At 41.4% G+C, this 21,211-nt stretch overlaps 1 protein-coding gene across 1 annotated transcript in view; it reads left to right on the forward strand.

Moving 5' to 3' along the window:
- The window catches only part of ptgfrnb (prostaglandin F2 receptor inhibitor b), a 51,379-nt gene extending 40,559 nt beyond the window's left edge, over positions 1 to 10,820 (forward strand). Inside the window, exons 12-15 of the mRNA XM_072394129.1 lie at positions 5,854 to 6,040; positions 6,130 to 6,248; positions 6,455 to 6,505; positions 7,583 to 10,820. Of these exons, the coding sequence (XP_072250230.1) occupies positions 5,854 to 6,040; positions 6,130 to 6,248; positions 6,455 to 6,505; positions 7,583 to 7,695 (470 nt within the window). The 3' untranslated portion in view covers positions 7,696 to 10,820. The remainder of the gene's footprint in view (positions 1 to 5,853; positions 6,041 to 6,129; positions 6,249 to 6,454; positions 6,506 to 7,582) is intronic.
- The last annotated feature ends 10,391 nt before the right edge of the window (positions 10,821 to 21,211 follow it).

Here is a 21,211-nt window from a genome sequence, read left to right on the forward strand (position 1 = left end):
TTTTTTTTATTCTCTCCTCTGTTGCACTGAGTTGCACACATGAAAAGTGATGGAAGTAGTTGTGTGAAGACTGAGAAATGAGGACTTCAGGGAGACGTTGAAATGCTGTTTGACGATCCAGAAAGCTTTTTTTTTTTTTTAAAGCACACTGCAGCCTTTTATGTTGACATGCAACGAGTCTTACTGTGGAGCAGCGATTACTTGTCATGGCCAGATTGTCCCACATTTGGGTTGCAAAGGGCCATCTTCCTCACAAATGTAACCACACAACAGACCTACAATTGCACTTTTTCCTTCTGTAAAATCACTCCTGAAGCATGTTTTTAATGACGTGCCCACATGCAAAGAAAATGTGGCTAGAGTTGTGTGTAGTTTACGTAGCAGCATATGCTCACTTTTCTGTTTGTTCTGGCTGCTCTGTGGGCAGTTTACAGGACAGCCGTAAGGCAGTGGGAGTGAATAGTTTGCAGCTTATCAAGTGACTGCTGGCCTGGAGGTTCAGAAGTTCAGAGGGGATCTAGAAAGGTCTGTATACAGGGACGGCAAAAGACTCCACTGAGCAGAGGAACAGCTGGTGGGGGGATCAGATGTTGCACCTCGCATGAGAAGGAGGGTGGGGGTGTTTCTTGTGAGTCTACAAAGACGCTGCTTGAGATGTAGCTCTCGCTGTTGATTTGCGGCTGTGTATTAAACAAAATAATCTCCTAAGTCACTAAGTATTTCAAATCCCCTTCCCTCCCCTCATTCTCTGTCCGCTCTGCCGTTAAGAACAAAGAAAGTGGAGGGTGGACGCTAACTGTGAGGAAGCAGAGGCTTTTCTAATTATAGCACCATCCCTCAAACATCGGTGCCGTCGCTGAAACAAGCAACCGGAGTTCACACGTCAGTCCTGTGGAATTATGCAAAATGCGTCTTTGATCACTGACGGCGATGTCAGAAACTAGCCTTGTGTTATTGAAATGTCAGAGGCATGCACATCTTTTGACTGTCATCTGGGCTGTTAAATGATAAGAATGGGGGGGAAGGGTAAACATTCTGTGATGTATTAAGATAGTTTTCACACATTCCGTCGTTAGAAAAGATGACAATCATTTCTAGAGCTGAGTAGTCGGTGCAAAAACCACCGGATTTCATGAAGCTTGGAGCGGTTGTAGCACACGGGGAGAAATAAGGGTTTAGTTTCTGTGCCTAGAAGGCACAGTTCTCAAAGTACACTGTGAGGTACAGAAATGGCCCTTCAGATAAATATGTGAACCTTTTATTTGATTTTTAAATACACAAAATCATCTGTGACAACAGGTACCAGTGAAGGTGTCCTTCACAGCTCACACAAGCACATGTTTTCATGTTATAGCAGTTTGCTACCACTAACTGACAGTCTCACAGATATCTGAGGATTGGGCTTCTCTTGGTTAAGTCGATGCTGTTGTTGGTCATTTAGCTTAGATATGCTGTGAGAAAGACTGAAGTCCAAGTGGACAGAGATCTCCTTTGTGGTAGAATGAAACTAAGTGTTAGATAATGAAGATTGTCCAGTATTCTCTTCAAACACTACACACTTTAACACTGAACTTTCTTCTGCGCTGCAGGTCAAACAGGTCTGGTAGTGTGAGAGATGAAAGGTTAACTGTTGTCTGAGCTTTGCACACAACTGGTCAGAAAAGTTTGTGGTTTTATAACACATTTCATTCTGATATTTTGGATCACTACCTCTCCCACCATTTTTAGCATTTCATAGATAAAAAAACACATAAATGAATCATTAATGAAATGTTAAGAGTCCACCCAACTTATGTTCCATATCCTAACTCTGTTATCAGTGCTGCACACGTGCACATCTTGGGTGGACGTTGAAGAGTTTCATTTACAGAACATCCCTTCTTTTTCTCCATCCCTCGGGATGCGAGTCTTGCATCAGGTCACTTTAAGTCTGCAGCCCATGAGACCATTATTTCTATCATCCATCATTAATCTTGTGTAAGAACTCAGTTTGTGTTTCGCAGAAGCGCATACCAGAGGGAACCCTGACTAATAGATGTGTCAGGTTCGAAGGAGGGGTCCTCCCTGTATTTCACCGCGCCTATGTGGGAGAGTGTCTCAGTGGAGGATCAGCTTACTTTGAGGCAAGCCTCAAGGGGACAATATGTCAAAACACTTATTATTCACAGTAAATGTGCTCTCAAATTTGTAAGCTGCAGCGTAAGTCCTGTCAGCGGTTGAGATGGCACCAGGTTACACTCGCTGCCCCTGTACGATATCGCAATCTGTAATCATTTTGAACTTTGTTTTACCTTAAAGGCACCAAGAAGTGACTTCTTCCCTATTTTAATGTGATTACCAGTCGCTGGTTTGGGTGAGTTCGTCACTTAGATTTAAAAACCGGATTTTTTCAAGCATCGCAAAATGTTTCCACTCGCATTTTTCCAAAGCTTCAGGTCACAGCTGATGTACAGCACTGACCAAACTGGCAATAAATCATTTAAAGTCGTATCTTAAGCAAAATGCAAAGACTCTGGTTCCCACTTTTTAAAAGTAGTTGCAAGAAAAGAAGATTTTCTGTTGGGATGAAAGCAGCCGTTGCAGCTCTACTGTAAATTGCTGTAAATGTCTTTAAGCTGCTGTGAGGAAACATCTTGGCTTTCTAAACGATGCCCATAGTTTGAAAACTCCCTTCTTCAGTTGATTCTAGTCGGCGTGCATGCGTGCGTGTGTGTGGTCAGTTGACCCCATCCCTTAGTGTCACCTCCTGTTTCCTCCTCCTTGGTTCGATGGAGCGCTTGGCTACTTGTCTTTGTGGAAGAAAGCGATGCCCCTCTCTGTGCTGTCCTAATACATCTTCATCACCAGCATTATCATCGTCGCCATCAAATTAGTTGCGTTTGATCTTGTAAAGTGTGGGTTTTTATCATTATTGCTAATGCAGATGAGTGGCTGAGCTATTCAAATCTTCTATTTAACTGCTGTAATATATTTTTATAATTGTGTCTTTATCATCTCGGCCTAAATGGAAACGACTGACTTCTCTCCACTGAATGAGAAGCTGATTTGCCAAAATTACGTCCTGGTGTCCAGTGTGTCCACTTGTACACTAACAGGAAGTGATGGATTTAGACTTAAGAGAGAGAAAGACTCCTAACTCGAACTGGAACACTGGATCTTCAACTCCTCAAACTTTCTGAGCTTCAAAAAGTATCTTTATAACAAACTGCACAAAAGAGTGCTTTAAAACATAGAAACTTTTTATTTTTGGTACAATAAATGAAGCTTAAAAGTGTGCGAGTTAGAATTACTTAGTTAGAATTTTACTGTTTATAGAAACTGACCTAAAAAAGATTGTATTCCTCATGAGCAGCAAGGTAATAGATATCCTCTAAGGCCACTTTCTTTCCTGAATTGTTCGTGTCATAGATTCAGACTGGAAATAATCTGCAGAGATTGTACGTAATATGATGCAGCAGATGGACAGTACCGTCGCGCCCTCCATGTTTACATCTCCAAGATGCTTTATTGGATTGGTAACTGGAGGTCAGTGGAGTCCAGGGACTGGGTGAATACAAGCTTTGTGACATGGTGGATTTTACTTGTTTGAAGATACTCTGTGGTCATAAAAGAAAGCAAACTACAGGTGGGTCAAAGTACATCGCTGTCTATATTAAGCCTGCATTAACAGTAGCCTGAATTGTTGAGACGAGCCCAGGTGGATCCATCTTTCTTTATTGGAATTGCAGTATTTTGTGATATTGGGCGATATTTGGCTGTCTGTTGTGCAGGGCAGGCCAGGCAGAATGAAATGGGCCCTACTACCTGCTTCAGAGCTCTCAACTCAGTGAGAATTTTACAGCTAATTATCAGGAAGAAAATAAAAGGCAGCTAGTTGCTCTCAGCGGCTGGCTGGTGTTGGTGAATGTTCAGCGCAGGGTTGCTCAGTGTAAATAAGTGTAATTAATTGTGCTTCGAGATCTACTTCAGTTTCTTTACCTAAAATGAAAAGCCAGCGTTTATCCAGCTGACGCTGACTTACCAACGTAGTTTGTCACATAGAAAAGCCCTTAAACAGATAGCCTAAATCTAATCTAAATTGTGACAAACTAAGTATAAATCAATACGTGTCTGAACTCGTGGGGCTCTGCAGCTTCTGTACAAGTGTTGAATGAAGCAACGGCTTGACGACAACTTATCCCGACAGGTGTAGGGATAAGTTGTGTCCAGAATGAGAACATTAACCAGTTGTAATAACATTTTATTTGGATGTTTCTTGCTCGAGGGCATACATTGATTGTGATGGTTAAACTTGACAGACAGAGGGTGAACGAAACATTGGGATTAGGTTACCATGAATATCTACAGCAAACGAGTGTCGCGTGGAGAGACAAATGGACTGAGGCCAGTGATATTCCTGCTGCTACTACCACTCCTGACTTTTAATGATATAGCACTTGAATATTAAAACCATTATGGAAGAGAGGGGGAGAAAAATTGAGATGTGATTCATTATCCTGGGCGAGTTCACTCCATCTCTTAATTATGTTCGATCCATCCGTTCTCCTCTTTCTTCCTCCCTCTCATTTTCCCGTCTTTCATTCTTTTTCTCATAATTGTTTTTCATCATCGTTTGTCTTTTTTCCCCCCCTTCGATTGTCTTTGGAAAATGTTCCTTTTATTTCTTTTATTTTTTCATCTGGATCCTCTATTTGTCTCCTAAATGACAGACAATGACTCAGACTGCATGGGGTTTTTATTGTGTGTGTGTATGTGTGTGTAGGAGGTACAGTGCTAATAGTCCCTCTCTCCCTGACAGACTAATGACTAGCTTGTGCTTCTGTCTCTCTCACGCTCTCCGTGTCCCTCCCTGCCTCTTTCTCTTGGAAATGATTAGCTTGCTTGCACCCCCTCTCCAAAGATTGCATCTATTGTCAGAAATTTTCCTCAAACTTGTGTCCCTGTTTTCTTTCCTTCATCATCTTTTCTATGACACACGTCCATCCCTGACTTTTTTCATCTCTTCTTCACTGTTTGGGAAAAGGAACGGCAGCTGATAACAAATGTCTTCTGGTTTCTGTATTTCTCCTTTTGGATCTAGAGGAAATTTCTGTAAATAGTACAGAGGGGTGTTGGTTTAAATGTAGGTATTCCGCAGCTACAAATGTGGAAGGGTTGGTTTACTACGTCTTAGCACCTTGAAACGCTTTAGAAGAGCTAACACTTGGGTATTTTTACATCAAAAGGTGACTTAATACTTGGCCTAACGTGTGCTTTTCTTGCTTGAATGAAACCATTAGATCTTACCAAAACACCTGAATCAGTAGGAGTCGTCCTATGAGGGATAATGGGAAACTGTTGAAACGGCGTGCTTCAGTGAAGTAAATGACATGAGCCCAGGCGTGCTGCATTCAGTGTCATTATGGAATTATGGAGCTGTTACCGTTTACTGTTATATTCTCATTGTGTTTTAGTTTAGAATTTTCGGTGTCACATCACTGTGTGCTTAGTTACAATAAGCTGGCGTTTCAGAATCAGGTGAAAGACCACAGCATCACAGGTATGAGTGACGTCACCCACGATGCCGTTCTCCTTACAGCCAAAGATATATTCGCCTCCATGACTACCTCCAATGCTCAAGCAGCGGTGGATCGCGCCATTATGGGGTCATTATGGGTTAAAGACATCTTTGGGGGAAAAACGAAAAATACTGTCCCAAAGTGCAAAAACGAATGAATAAATAGATGAAACATTGGTTGTACAGAGCTGAAGCTATATTATGAACTATATTTATCTCCATCTCTTGGCGATTAATCACCTGCACACCAACAACACTTGAGTTTTTCAAAGTCTTTCTCCATGTTTGTCTCTCAGATGACCTGGCGTACGACGTGAGCTGGTTTTTCACCAGGCTGCGCGGCGGACAGACGGCGATCCATGTAGCCAGCATCGACCGCTTCGGAATTCTGAGGACGAACGACCGGAACTCGTCCAGTGACCTTTCAATCGAGCGCAAAGACACACACACCTACCTGTTGAACATTTTTGGCACTCAGGACAGGTGAGTTGGCCAACGAGTGAACTGATCCATTGTCTTTCATACCCTTTCCACTCATATATGCGTTTGACTGTGCGTTCTGTGGTGTCCAGTGACAGTGGAGAGTATCACTGCACGGCCACTCCTTGGTACCTGTCGGCCTCAACAGGAGCCTGGACTGAAGCTGGAGAGCTGACTTCAGGCCGAGTCTTCCTTACCGTCAAGTTTGCTGGTGAGGAGAGCGTTCCCTTTCCAGTTCCCACATGACTGTGTTCACAGCAATGCAAACCCACTTTAAATCACAGCATTTTGCTTAACAGGTCATAGCGTAGAACCAAACATTAGAGATTATCTCAACAAGTGAAGGAACCACCTGCTGAAAACAGACTATTTCATCATATTTAACAACCAATTTCTCTTCTCTTCCCTCCTCTATAGTGTGGGACTCCCTAAAGTTGCCTCTCCTATATGGTGCAGCAGCCTCACTGGGTAATTATTCATCAGTGATTCTTTTTTTTTTTTTTTTTATATCAGTAATTGCTTTATTTGTTGCTTAATTGTCTATATGCTTTAATTTAATTTAGATTTGACTGTTTTTTGGGGGTTCTGAGGTTCAAAAAAACAAAACTTGATTTGGGGTATATAAGGAACATTTGAATTTAGTACATTTAAGATATTTAGATGAAAATATTTAATTACAAGAATTTGTTTGTCATTCTTTAAAAAAAAATTGCATGCAAGTTATTTTTCTTTTTAATCCTTTAAATATTTAATTGAAGTATACAAAAAGTCATTTATATGCAAAAAAAGTTTTTAAATATTTACATATACAGGAATAAATCTGAAATATTGAAACGCTTATGAATATTTAATCTATCTGCATTTTTATATTCTTATTTATTTCCACATGTATATTTTATTTCTTCCTTTGACTCCAAAGGTTTTGCCAAGTCCTTAAATACAAAGTTTATTTGAACACTTTAACAGGTTTGACAGCAGATTAACTTTGCACTCAGACAAAAACATCAGCTCTGTGCTGCATCTGCTTTCCTTTACTGTTCCATATTGCACTCTCTGTCAAGGTGAGTGTGTATAGACCTTTCATACACTTCTGGATCAATGCCTTTAATGTGATGTTGTTCCTCTGTAAGCTGACCAGTTTAAACATTGATGCAACCTGAGTAAAATCCAAATATAAGCGACAGCAGCAGAAATATGGAACACAAACTAGTTAAATTGACTCACTGATGCTCACTCTTGGTGCTCACATCCTCACTTTAACTCCTGGATCAGGTCTAATAGTGTATAAAGTACATATCTTAACTGGAACTGATGCTGGCTCGCAGTGGCAGTGATGGTCAATGTTGCCGCTGATCGTGAGAAGCTGTGACTTGTCAGCAGTGATTGTTGCTGAAATGGCGGCAGCTGTAACGGATGCAGATGAGGGAAGTCTCTGTGTAGTTTCTTAAAAAGCTCGATTGTGAGCTCCAAACACTCTAAGGTGAGTTGTACTGGTGTTAAGAGAAGAAGACGCTTCCTTGAATTTTTTTTGTTTGTTTTTTTTAGGTGTGGGGCTCTTCTCTCTGATCCTGGGCCTGGTTTGCGCCCAGTGCTGCTGCCGCAACACGACGCACACTCCACGCTCACGCAACAAACTGATGGACCTGGAGATGGACTGACAAACACTTTCCCCCGCACCGACACACTGCAAGAAGCACCAGACGCACAACAGACACACGCCCATCGACCATTTCTGGGAGACCCAGTTGTTTGCGGCCGATGGGCGATGGGAGTAGAAATGACTTTAAAGCCTGACCAAGCGGTCGCAGTGCTTTCAAAGGTGCTCAGGACTTCTCAGCTCTGCAGTGAAGGAGCAGGGGACTTTCACACTCACCAGGGGACAAATAGCCTTTCAGACTTCGGTTTCTGTAAGGAAACCATGGCGCTTCTAGTGAATTTTATGCAGACATATTTGTTCCCTGTTAATATTGCAGCCCTGTTAGAAACTCTGAGGAATTCAGAGCTTCTGAGACGACACTGCCAACTGGGAATAAAGGACGTATTGGCTGCCTCTCTAACCACTAAGAATAACAAATGAAGCGCTCAAGCTGGACTACATGTTTTTGGTTTTTTTTCCTCTTTTTTTTTTTTTTTTTCTTCTAATGCCAAGGGTCGCTGCAAAGTGCAACTTCTCTTTTGAATATGATCGCTATTGGGACTTTCAGCACACCACCTAACCCGGAAAAAGACTAAGGTTTGGAGATTTTACAGGGTACACGACACCTTGACGTATCCCTGAGCCTTTCTTCTGTCCCAGAGCGGATCATGGAGTTCAAATTCTGTTATTTTTGGCCAGAAAATAAGTGCTCCCCACATGAGGTCTTGCACTACCACTCCAGTAATCCCACCTTAACAAGAGGACAGTAATTACCTTTTATTCTCGACTCTAGTTTTTTGAAAATTTAAAGAGATTTTAAAATGAAAGACATTTTTAAGCTTTACAATGAGATATGCAGTTCAGTGTGTTTGTGTGTGAGATATACCGTATCTGGTGCCAATATTTGAAATAACTGAGTGTGCTTGGTTCTTATTGCCAGACCCAACACTTGAATAACCACTAAAAGTGGTGACAGCAAGCACTCTTCTTTCATAAATAATCAAAAATGTATCCAGCTGTTATTTTTGCCTGAGTCTTGTGTGCGTTTCATACGCTGTGTGAGTGTTATGAGACAAAAAGTTGCATGTACTGTTTTGCAAAGACAGTATGATGCCATTCATGAGTAACACAAGTCTTCTTTGTTGGCATCAAAGCCTGCTACATCCAGATTCTGTCATATCGTAACATAGGAAACTCAGTATGTTTTGTTTTTTTTATATCAGGGTGGTGCACAAGAATCGGTTACCGCCACGGTTATCAGTTGCAAAGTTTTGTGGATAATTATGCATGTTTGTGAAACTCGGTTTTCAAAGGTAAAGCTTAACTGCTTGGGGAAATGTCCGTAGCCGGGCTTAGCTTAGCACAAAGATTAGCAACAAGGGAACAGCTAACAACCCAGTGTGAGGACATGACCAAATAACTGCTTCTGGCTTTTACAGCAGTCCCTCATCATTTACATTTCCAAACACGGTTGGTTCCACATCGAAGAGACTGTGAAACTGTTGTTCTTGCCAAAATGATCACTTTTTCTTTCTTTCTTTTTTTGTTTAGCTGGGTTAGAAGTTCAGATCTTTGTGCTAAGCTTGGCTGCGTCCCACTCCAGTATCTGGCAAACAGGAGTATTTTTCAAACTGCCAAACACTTCCTTTAATACTGCTTTCTATTTCAAAAGGATACCAGAAAACTTTCAGAAATTTTAACTCCCAATTTCATTTAAGAAGTTTTGCACCTACTTTTTGGGTGGGTCCTTCCATGCCTCGACTCGCTTGGCGCTACCAGTTCATGTTCTAGATTTTTTTTTTAATGTTAAGTTTCACCCTCAGAGTTAAATGTCATCACTTTTCCCAGCATGAGTTATTGCTCACTTGCCGCTGGATCTGCTTAGAATTTGTACTGAATTTGTATTCTGTGCAGGTACTTGTGAGATGTGATAAGCATCCGGAATCGTCATCGTTTGGTCTGTGCTGGATTTAATTCGACATGTGTATTTCACACATATATATCCATAAAAATCTCCCTCTGTAAAAACCGGGGTTAGGGTTGGAAACTTTCAGATTCAGCAAGTTCAAGATCAGGTATACTTAATAGAAATCTGTCGCGAAATCCCATGACCTGAACTGGGAGGGTTAGATGTGTTGGCATGGAACGGCTCCTCTTGTAGTTGTAGGAAACAGTTAATCTTGCACTTAATCTATCACTCAAAAGAACAACAAATGACAAAAATGTGCAACAACCACCTGGTTGGAAGAGTCTACTCATACCAGATGGCATTTGTTGAGTCATCATGGTATTTCTGTAACTACTTAACTTGTGGTGATTGGTTGATCGTGTTGGCTGCTGTGTGAACGCACACTCAGAATTCCCGTAACAACAGCGAGGAAGTTTCAGTCCAAACGCAGCAGAATTCGGACTGTTTCCTCCTTAAACTAAGTGGGCTTGAATGCAGCTTTGTTTGGTGTGTTTTGAATCAGTTTTAAGGGAATTTTAAGCAACTATTTAAGAGCAATAATGGGACTGAAGTTAGGTTGCAGCTCAGAGAATGCTGTGCTGATTTATTCACCCTCAATCAGAGGAAAACCCTCATTAATGAGTGGGATAAGACATTGGATATTAAAACATTTTATGTTTGTCCCACTGAGTTCTTGCTGCTTTAGATTTAGTCTGACCAGAGAGCCAGTACCTCAAATGTGAAACCTGGAACCAGAGATCTGATGCTGTATACCGAATGGATCTTGGATCATTGCATCATTTCCACATGAATCCTCTTCTGGAGCTGAAAACCGGAGAAACGTGGAAACAGTACAGGTGTTTAGGCTCAATCGACTGTAACTTTAACTTCCGTCTCCCTTAAGCCACTCTACAGGCATGTGTGGTTTTATGCCTCTGCACGCTGTCACAATAATCAAAATCGGTCTCACTCACCACCTTCAGCAACACATCCACAGTCTTTGAGCATAAAGGCAGATGATAGTGCTTTGTGCCAAATCCTCTCAGCAGTAAACCAAACAAAGTAGCATTGATGCATACCACTGAAAAAGTCACTGCAAGGCTTCCCCAATGTCTTTTTATTTTGTTTTTACTGCAGTTAATATGATGAATTCTCATGTTTTTTTTTTCTTTTTTTAATAAATAGATTTGTAAGATGTACTCATTTCGAAGCATTTGATTCTATATGGTCTAATTTTCTTTCATTCTATGCAAAACACAAAAACTACTTTCCTACTAATACGAGTATTGTAATTTGGAGCTTTTCATTACCAGCGTAGCTGGTTTTATGCCCCAACTCCGGATCTGAACACAGTAAACGCAGTAAACCGATATCTGTGGTCTCATATCGCTCTCGTGTAGAGACCCAAATGAGCTCTTTTCCACCACAATGAGCTGATCCTTTATCATCTTCAGCTCTACCTGATTTAGAAGTTCCACAAGGAGGCATTTGGCAGGAATGGTTAGCGAACACAAACTGTTTGTATAAAATAATCAAAAGTACAAATATAGCCATGTAAGATAAGAGTAAGCACACACACCTTTGGGAGTTTTGCGGGTATGTGTTCATAAATCAGTATATTTTAATTGTAATGCATTCTTTGGGAAACATGGATGTCTGAGCAACATTCGTACCAGCTGGTCAGGTTTACCAAAGCAACACTTAAAAAAAAAAAAAGAAAAAAAAGAAAAGCAGTGTAATGTTTGCTGAAAGTGGCGACGGCTGGCTCTGAGTTACATCTCCCTCCTGGTCACGCTGCCATGCTTCGGTAGGGAAGTGCAGGGTTTCACAGGTGCTGTATGTTACCCCAATCCATGATTTATTCCTAAAACTTACAAGAAGAAGTTTGGAGAAGGAGAGGAAAAATAAAAACATTGTCTAAGGCAAAAAAAAGGTGGAAATAAAAATCGTCTTGGGTCTTCTGGACAAAAGTCTATTGATGAATGAATCTACCACCTCAACCGCACTGTAATAACTGCTTGTTTGCTGACTGAAGGTGTGTTTGAGGTGTGCACAGTGCCAGAACAGCTGTAAGAAACCGAAAATTGCTTTCACCTCTTAAGACTGGCTTTACATAGGACATGGAAACCTGCTGATATTATTTACTTGTCAAACCTCTCTTTTACTCTCCCTCCAATGACATCCTATTTGATCTTGAAATCATGGGCTGCATAAAAGGGAGACTTGTGGACTAATTTGAAGCCTTGGTCTTCTACAAATGGACTTTAATGATCCACTGATGAAATCTGTTCTACATTGAGGATGTACAAGTGGAAAGACTGAGCTCAACTCCCAGTGAACAGGAAAATGTGACATATTTTAGTACCTTGGAAATTACACTCTCCCACTCAGAAAGCGGCATGTCAGCAGTAATGCATAACCTGGTTTGTCATCTGTTTTACTCTAATTTGGACCATAATTCAGAAAAATGGACATGTTCTGTTAAATTATCATTTAAGATATTGATTAGCTCTTTAAACTCATTAAAACGTGCCATGGACTTCGATCTGGAAAGATTGTAGTCGTCTCCTGGCTGTAAATAGGATGCATGTTTAAGGCTGCATTATTAACACTGAGATCTACGTCCATCTTTTTTCCAACAGTCTGCGCTCAAAGCTTTAAAAGTAGCTGAGAGATGCTTCAGATGTCGCTGCCGGCTTGTTCTTAAAGTACTCCTGGCCCACAGTTGCACTTTTCCGGTTAAAACGTCGCTAATGACTTATTCTAGAGGCTCTGACATGGCCGTGATCACAGCTCCTTCTTGGAGACTTGTGACAAATGTGGGCCAATTTGGATTTCTTCTCCGTCTCTGGGCAAGCCATCAATCAGGTTTTTCCCGCGCTCCTAAATCCATAGAAAAAAAAGAACTTCTATCAGAATAAATGTTTTATAATTCAATGTTGGATCACAGTTATATCTCACTGTCTATCTGACTGTGCCTTCTATATTCTTGTTATTCCTGTGGGGTTTATGTGTTTTTGCTTTCTTTTTGTCACCTATCTCTCTTGCATCTCGTTTTTTTTTGTCACCACGCTGATCCTTCTTTCACTACCACTCTTGATTGTAAATGCAGATGAGTTTAAACCTCTGTCACCCTCCCGAGTTTTGGTTTTTACACCTCTTTAACAGCAGCCTCTCCACCCACCTCTGTCTTTCTCCACCAGCTTTTCTCTGTCTCTCATCTGCATCTCATGTGGAGATGAGAGGGAAAAAAGATCCACTGTTGATTGGCTTTGGAGCTGTATGTGGCTTCTCCTATCATGCACTTGTTCCCTCTCAGGGTCCATTTGACCCATTTTCCTGTCCCTGCATGTGTGTGTTCAGGACTCTCATGGATCATTTGCTGATGTGGCCTTGTCACAACTGAAACCATTGTCATGTTTAATTGAATCAGTGATGTGTGTGATTAAAAGAAGGAAGAAGAAAAAAGAAAAACGGCACAGGCTAATTTTCACATCTTTCCCCACTTTACGCTCCTGCTGTTTTGGAGATTTGCCGCGGTGTTTCCTCTGGCTCCCTGTCCCACGTGTCGCAGTTTGAGGGATGCTCCACATAACAAAAAAAAAAATCTGAAAATTTTAGCAGCACGTGGAAGTGAGTAAGCAGCCTGTTCTCCCCAGAGCCCACCAGAGGCGACACGTTTTCTCATCTTGGTTGTAATCAGTGCCGATGTCTACAGCAGCTCCTGCTCCATCGCAACAGCCTGCTGACTGTTAACACCCTGTTTCTCCTCCACACTCTCTGCTTAAACACACTGTTTTTCTCCCTTCAGGATGTTTTGGGAACAGATTGGAGATGTCGGTGCTCAGAAAAGTCTTCAGATGGTAGGAATTAAGGATGAATTGATAATGAGCTGTTGATTATGTGCTGTACTCTTTGAAATCAGTTTCTCACATAGAAAACTTCTTTGTTTTCCGTCATTACTAGTTGTATTGCTGCTATTGGCTCTTTAATAGACTTTTTGTGACTGTAAGTGACTGGCATTTGCACTTGTGCAGTGGTTGGAGGGGCTTGTTTGGGGCTGCAAGGTTGTCAGTTCAATCTTGTGACCACAACTGCTGAAACTGAGGATGCAGAAGATGAGGTATACTATAGCTGGAGGTCTTAAATGCTGAATCAGTGAGTTTTTAATGTTGATTCCTATAATCATCTTGCAAAAGCTTTGAGCTTCCTCCACAAACTGATGGACCAGAAGGAGTTGAAACTGCCACCCCACTCTCAGAAGGTCAGTGTCACCACAGCCGCTTCCAACTGCTTGTCATGCTGCACCGGTCCTATCTCAAACAAATCGAATCAATGGCGGCCCGAGCTCCCATCTAACTTAAAGTATCTGCAGCTTACATCCTAATGACTGATACCCTTAGACGTATTGTGGATGTCCATGTCTCAACTTGTCCGAGTTGTTTCAGTGGCACAAGGTGGGCTCACACAGCATGTGGTTCAATGTTGGGGCCAACTGGGGGCACAACTGACGATATTTTTCACAGGTCAGCCCCGACAAGATAGCCAGCAGTTCTTTGGGGCCTACTGCACTCTAACTGCATGGGTATGTCTACACTACAGTTACCCTCAAAGATCGTTTCAGCTCACAAAAACCACAAAGCACGTCTTTTCTGCCGTTAGCATTGAAGCTATGAAATCTGTTTTCAGCAGAGCAGTCAGTGAGATCTCGCTGATCGTGTCAAAGTTCCAGCTTTGCTTCCTCACGCCATTTCACTTTTTCTATCCACCACAGGGGCTTCTGCGCCTTCCATCCTGGCTGTGATTGGTTTAATCTTTACCCAGAGTAGCCCCAAGTCACAGAAACCACTGGTGAAGGCTCAAAGATAACACTATAAGTATTTATACAAGCTGAGACCCCTCAGCTGCAAAGCTTTGCCTTGGATTATTGTGGTCAGTTAAAGAATTTACACGGATATGTATTTGTATGTTAATGTCTGAAGCTCATTGCTTCACTGGAGGTGAGTCTGTACTCTGGCCTATATCTCTCAATTTCCACAGCAACTAGACACAATCAAAATGCAGCACAATCAGCATGTTGCATGTTTCTCTTTTGCAGAACAGAATATACACAGGGTCAACACTGATCAGTTTCCTCTGCGGGAAAAGGGAGCCCCAAAGTATACTCTGCAGCGATCCTGCTCGGGGATTCCATATCTCCAGGGCTAAGACAGCAAATACTTCTTGATTAAAACCAGCACTGAAATAAATTGAATCGCTATGTTGGAACTAAATACAAATATTGAAAAAAAAAAAAAAAAAGTAGTGAACTATTCATATTCTCCAGAGGATGAACCCTTCCCAATTTGGTCTCGGTGAGTTTTCTCCTACCGCCAACTTGTGGTCAAAATTGGAAATATTCTCGGTCCTCTCAGGAATTTCCAGAGGAATTAATCTGGGTGCAGTCCTCTGGACAAAGAGGCCGAGGAAATAAGCTTTTCAACAGACCTGAAAAACAGGCAGTCGGTTGTCTCATGTTGTTTAAAAATCACCACAAAAAAATCCAACTGATGAGCTAAGCCATGCTGAGAAATAAGTCATGTTTCAGCTTTATTAAATTCATTAGTTACTTTTTCCTTTTTCTGATTTCCATTGCATATTGCTGCAAATGAAAATAAACATAATCGCACCCGAATTCTGCAGCAGGCATCCCCCAAAATGCTAAGGTCTCATTGAGGTTATATCCACATTAATATCAACACACGTGAAAATGCTCAACAGATTGCTGTTAACTAATACCAGTGAACATGGGAATTTTAAGAGCTTGCATCTAGGAGCACCTAGGAGATAGTCGTGCATAATGAGAAGATCATTTAACTGCAAAACAGAGGCTAGCATAAGGAAACCGTTCTTAATTATCGATACATTTTTCTTCGAAAACTTTAACATGATACACAGCAACTATAAAATGTACCGTGTGGAAGTATTGTAAGGACTCAATTCAACTTGTTTGGGGATGAGGACGTATCACATTTAGCTTGTTTTTATGATGGTACCCACCTGGAGTTTGCCTTTCATATATGCACAGGCAGCTACAAATGGAGTCATTCTGCACATGCACAGTACAAATTATGGCAGCAGATAAGCGCATAGTCAAAACAAATTTGTCTTGTGCACACCCTCTGAGGATGACATTTATACTAGTCCTCATGGATGCACGAGCCACATTAGACTGACTTGAACCTCTTTGCATTGACAATCGTGCTGTGCAATCAAAGGCACTCCTGCAAAACTCTGCACAATTGTCTGCAAAATATAAGATCAGCTCGAGCGAGGTGCAGCATTTGCCAAACAAACCGGTGCAAGCAGAGACTTTTCAAATTCAGCTTGGGAGTATTATAAACCACAGACTTCATGGATTGTGTTTCACCGTCTCTGTTACACTCCCCACCAAGGCAGCCTCTTATGTTGTTTTAGGCTGTTTCCTGTCTGCGAGTCCTGCCAAAGCTCAAGAAACAGCAAAACTGTCTGTGTGTTGTCAAATTTGACACAAGTGAATTATAGGATGTAATATACAGTCCATCCTCTTGGGGCTGCATGCGCGCGGGCTTGTAGGCCCCAACTGCAAAGAAGTTTCAGCAGTTTATATTCCATTTCAGAGTTGACCTCGAGTCAGCAGTGTCAGGTGGGATGTGAAGGACGGAGGCAGTGAAGGACTGGATCCCACAGCACATTTTACCTACAGGACATCAAAAATGTCTGGGCTGGCCTTTTTTTTTTTTATTGAGGAAGCAGCAGTCGCATATTGGACAGGGAGAGCTGAGAGGGTGTTAACTGACCCCCTCAGAGTAAATGTTAATATGTGTGCCTGTGCGTGTGTGAGAGCATGCTACCAGGAATGCAGTGATGGCTCTCAGCACCTTCCCCTCACCATGGAAACTATGTCAACACATAAGAGGGGGATGGGACGGGAGAGAAAGGCTATATGAGCTAAGAGGTTGCCCTGTGTGTGTGTGTCTCTGTGATTTATTATTAGGTAGAAGATATTTGACCTTAGTTTTCCACAAATCTCTCTCTTGTGCTTTCACTGCTTCTGTCTCACACACACACACACAGTTATGAACTTCAGAGCGGTTGGATCATTTTCAGAGTCACTTTTATCTTCTGTAGACTTTCACTCAGTTGATTTATAAAACATTCAAACACTAACACATTCAGGACATAGCACACGCTCTGAGAAACAGCAGGAAGATTAAAAGGAGTAGAATCACACACACGAGGCCAATGTTATTCTGGTATTACATTGAGGAGTTCTGCCTCGTTTGATGGATTTGATGCAGGATCAGTGATTAGTTGCTTCTGGATTTCTGCAGAAAACTCAAAAACAATTGACTTTGACTGTGGAGTACAGGGTTCACATCCTTATTCTCTTACAGATACCACTATCTACGTTTATCCGTCGCTAACACTGCAGCGCTACCACCCTGGCTGATTCTCCAGCCTTACTTGTCCTTTTATGGAGCTGTGTCTTCAACGTGGCACAGCTCCAGGTTTTCACCAGACACCATATCCTCATAATGCATCCAAGTATACACAAATAAGTGGTACAGCAACTCTACATTGTCTCTCCCCTTCTCTGTTGCCTGTCTGTGGCACGAGGCCTGCTAATATCTCGCTGAAAGACGAGGCTGTAGCAACTGCTTTGCCCTGATGCTGCAAACACTGTTTACCTAAGCATCCACATGGTAAATAAAGCCCAACATTTGATGACAGTTTTGACAGAAAATGTAGGAACAGTCTCTTAGGCTGCCAAAAACGAAGGACCCCTGAAAGAGTTTTGTAACAAACATCAGAAGATGCACTCAATAAATCTCAGAAGACAGAAGTGTCTGATAAAACGAACAATGCTGTCCGTCCAGTTTAACATGAGCGGCATTTTAATGTAGATTGTAAAAGATGCAGCTGCACAAAGTAACCAGGTGAAGTGAGTAACATCTCAACTCATGATAATGTAATGGAAGCTGTAAAACTATGGGTGACTATAAAGACTGGAGCAACCTTAACAAGGGTCAGATTGTCTTTGTGTTAAAGCACAACAAAATTCCAACAACTGACCTTTCAAATATTCCCATTCGTATTTTTGTTAATATGATGACTTAAGCCCTCATTACATCTCTCTACACAAAGGGTTGTTTCTGCCCAGCCAAAGTCTTAATTATGCTTCAAAACACTGAACTTTATCTTCCTACCTCGCCCCAAAACTCTGTCCTGTTTTTCCGCAGCCATCCTTTCTGCACTGAACCTCAGCCAGAGTCAGTGTTGGCCGATCTTGTGACAGAAACAAGCAATCCGATCCATGGAAATGACCCAAAAGAAGCAACGGTTTTCCAAAATAGATATCCAAATTTGCTCATGATGAGATAACTCTAGAGCCTTGAGCATGAGTTGGAAAACAGTAGTGTGTGTCACAATATGCAGTGAAAATCTCAGTCGGATGTAATTGAAATTAAGCTGTGTGCATGTCTGTCTATTGCAAATTAAATCAGCATACTTAAAAATATTTTTATTGCATTATTGCTCGTATTCCAGTTCAAGAGATCAGAAAGTTTGAAGCATCCATTTATGAACCCATATAAGCTGAAGGTGTTGGAGACGTGTGGCTCATTTCCTTGGATCTCTTTTCTTTGGACAAAGCCAACACTCTGATGAGATCTTTCTGGGCTCAGAAGTTATTTTCTGCAAATCAGTCAACTGAGAAAATAACCAGTAAATTAAATTAAAAAATCAGAGTTTGCAGCCCGACAACTAACATAAAGCACCCCATCTCAGTCTGTTTCAACAGTAAAACACGATACTTTTCATTACATTTGCATTTTGACATGCGTAATGATGAAGATGTGACATTGTAAGACTCAGAGGGGATCCATTTTATTGCATATGTAAAAGCTTTTCCACAGTGTTGTTTGCTTACATTTACCTCTGTAAACCCACTGAATACTGATTCCATCTCTGCCAAATTAAGACTTAATGTTAAGGCTGCACATAATGAACTATTAACGAGGAAGCAGGGCTTCAAAACCTGGGACAGATCGATGCAGCTGAAATCTGTTGATTTGTGAAGCAGCTGAGGCTCCCTGCGTTACGTCATTATGCTTTTGGATTGCATTGCTAACAGTTACTGTTTACCTGAGCAACATGCAGCGGCCATAAATTTAATGCTCACACAGTTTCAATCTTCGTGTGTTGTTTTTTTTCATTCGTGGCAATTGTCAAGCCTTGAATGTGCACTGCCAGAAGACCAGAAACTGTTCAGGAGGGGATTAAGGAACATGATAAAGACCTAAATTCCAACTCAGCGATACACCCTCCCACTATATGATAGAGTCTAACTTCATATTTGGTTGTAAAGCAACACTAATGGTAAGATAATAAGCATCATGTTAAAAATATCTCCTCCTTTAGGCAGCGGTAGAATGTGTTCACAGGGAAATTCAGCTCCATAATATGAGCTATCCCATTCTGTTTCATTCATTTTATTTTGAGAAAAACAAACATATTCATTGGTGTGTAAATGTATCTTCATCTCAGACACAAAACGGGTTCTGCATTTGCAGGAAATAAAATGAATGAGCATGAATTGGTGCAGATTTGGTGTGGGAAGGGGTTGTGTAGGGGCTGAAATTGTGAAGAAAAGTCCAAGGTGCTCACATGCCCCAAATGTAGATCTCAGTGTGATCAAGTATCTGTGGGATGAGGTGGGAAACCAGGCCATGCAACCTACAGATCTTAAAGAATCTGCTTTGATGGCTGAGACCAGAAAAAACCTTCAGAGGTCGGGCAGAGTCCATGCACTGCTATGTTAAAGCTGTTTTTGTGTCACCAAAGACATCCAAATGGTTTTAATATAGTGGCTGATGCTTGTGATTTAAGCCAGTCTGCCTAGATAGCTAATATCACCTGATTTTGAGCTTTGATTATCATTTCCACGGCTATGTGTGACAAGTTATAGTATTATCTTATTTGTACACCAAGGTTGGTGGTGCTCTCATATTTCAGGAAATCTTTGGAGAGCTGCAACCTGAGTAGATCTAGTGCACCAAAAGGACTTCAAATCCCTGTGTGTATAATCAGGAACTTTAATCAAATCTATAATATATCACATTTCTGGATTGTATATAAAATCACAGTAACTACAGCTGGCTGTCAAAGGAGTAAAAAGTACAGTATTTCCCTCCAAAATCTAGCATACTAAAATATAGCTATTAGGTATAAGTATATAAATCCTCTTCACCACTGAAAGAAATTCAAGGCTGGACTGGGTCTCGCGTTTGCTTTGGGCCCGAAACAATAACCCCAGTCTGGCCTGAACTCAAGAGTTGACAATCACATCTCTTCAAATTAGTTTAAAGTAGTGAATAGAGAGTACTCAAGACATACACATGCACACTAATCACTGTGCATAACATGTATTGAAGTTATGGATGTAATTCCACGGCTGCAGGGATCAAAGCTAATGCTCCGCAAGGGAGTTTTAAAGCCAAAGGGATGAGGGAAGTCAGAGTGATTCCGACATGACTGCACGTTTGAGGCTGTGTGAGGCTGTCAAGACCCCACAACTGATGTTCGCTGCAGACTTTGCTCGCTTATAATGCCTTTTTACACTTTACACCCATTTTTTGTTTGAGAGCAAGCAGTAATTGTAATGTCCATGACAAACCCAGGATGTAAGATTATGAAAGTTTATTTGCAGGTAATATTTGAACTTTTGAGCTGCATTGTTGCTGTTTTCATCCTGTCATGACTGCAGTTTTTAAGATCACCAAAACAGAAAATTACAGGATAATGGAGGAGAAATGAGCTGGCAGCTCGGAGGCAAACTACAAGTGTGTCATCTAACTGTGTAGTAAACTTTCCCATAAAACTTGACTCAGTCTTCTAATCCTCCGCCCACACAGAACAGCTTTCAAAGGCTCACAACACATCGAGCAGCATTTCTTGGACCTGATTTACACTGAACAACGGACATGATATTTTAAGGAAACTATAGGATCATGTTCAGCGGTGCACAGGAGTCAACCCATTACAGTCGGGTCACCATGTTCGCATTATATCATCACATTACTGCCCGCTTTGAGCTTTCATCCTCACACCCACACAACAGCCAATCAATGAGCCACTAACTTCCTAAAAGCGAGAGTGACTTGATTCTTTTCAATCTTGGTCACCGGACCATTTCACATTGAAGATGATTATAGATTCTATTTCAAACTTCAGTATTTGTTAGAAGATTAATTCTGACTCTAGATGCAGTGAGTGATCACAACATACTAACTCTTGTTCAAAGTGTTGATACCAGCCAAAGAGTTTGTGGTTGTCTATGTGCTTTTACAAGCTTACTGTTTACCTACAATGCTTAATGTAGGTCAGGGATGTCCAAAGTCGGTCCTTGAGGGCCGCTGTCCTGCAGGTTTTTGTTGTTCCCCTGCGTCAGCACACCTGATTCCAATGAAATGGATTGCTTCAAAAGATTAAGTTCTGCACAAGCCTGCTAATGATGCATTGATCTGAGTCAGGTGTGCCGAAGCAGGGAAACATCTAAAACCTGCAGGAC

This window comes from Leuresthes tenuis, unplaced genomic scaffold (assembly GCF_036924035.1).
Source record: "Leuresthes tenuis unplaced genomic scaffold, fLeuTen1.0.hap1 SCAF_1, whole genome shotgun sequence".
Taxonomy (NCBI): domain Eukaryota; kingdom Metazoa; phylum Chordata; class Actinopteri; order Atheriniformes; family Atherinopsidae; genus Leuresthes; species Leuresthes tenuis.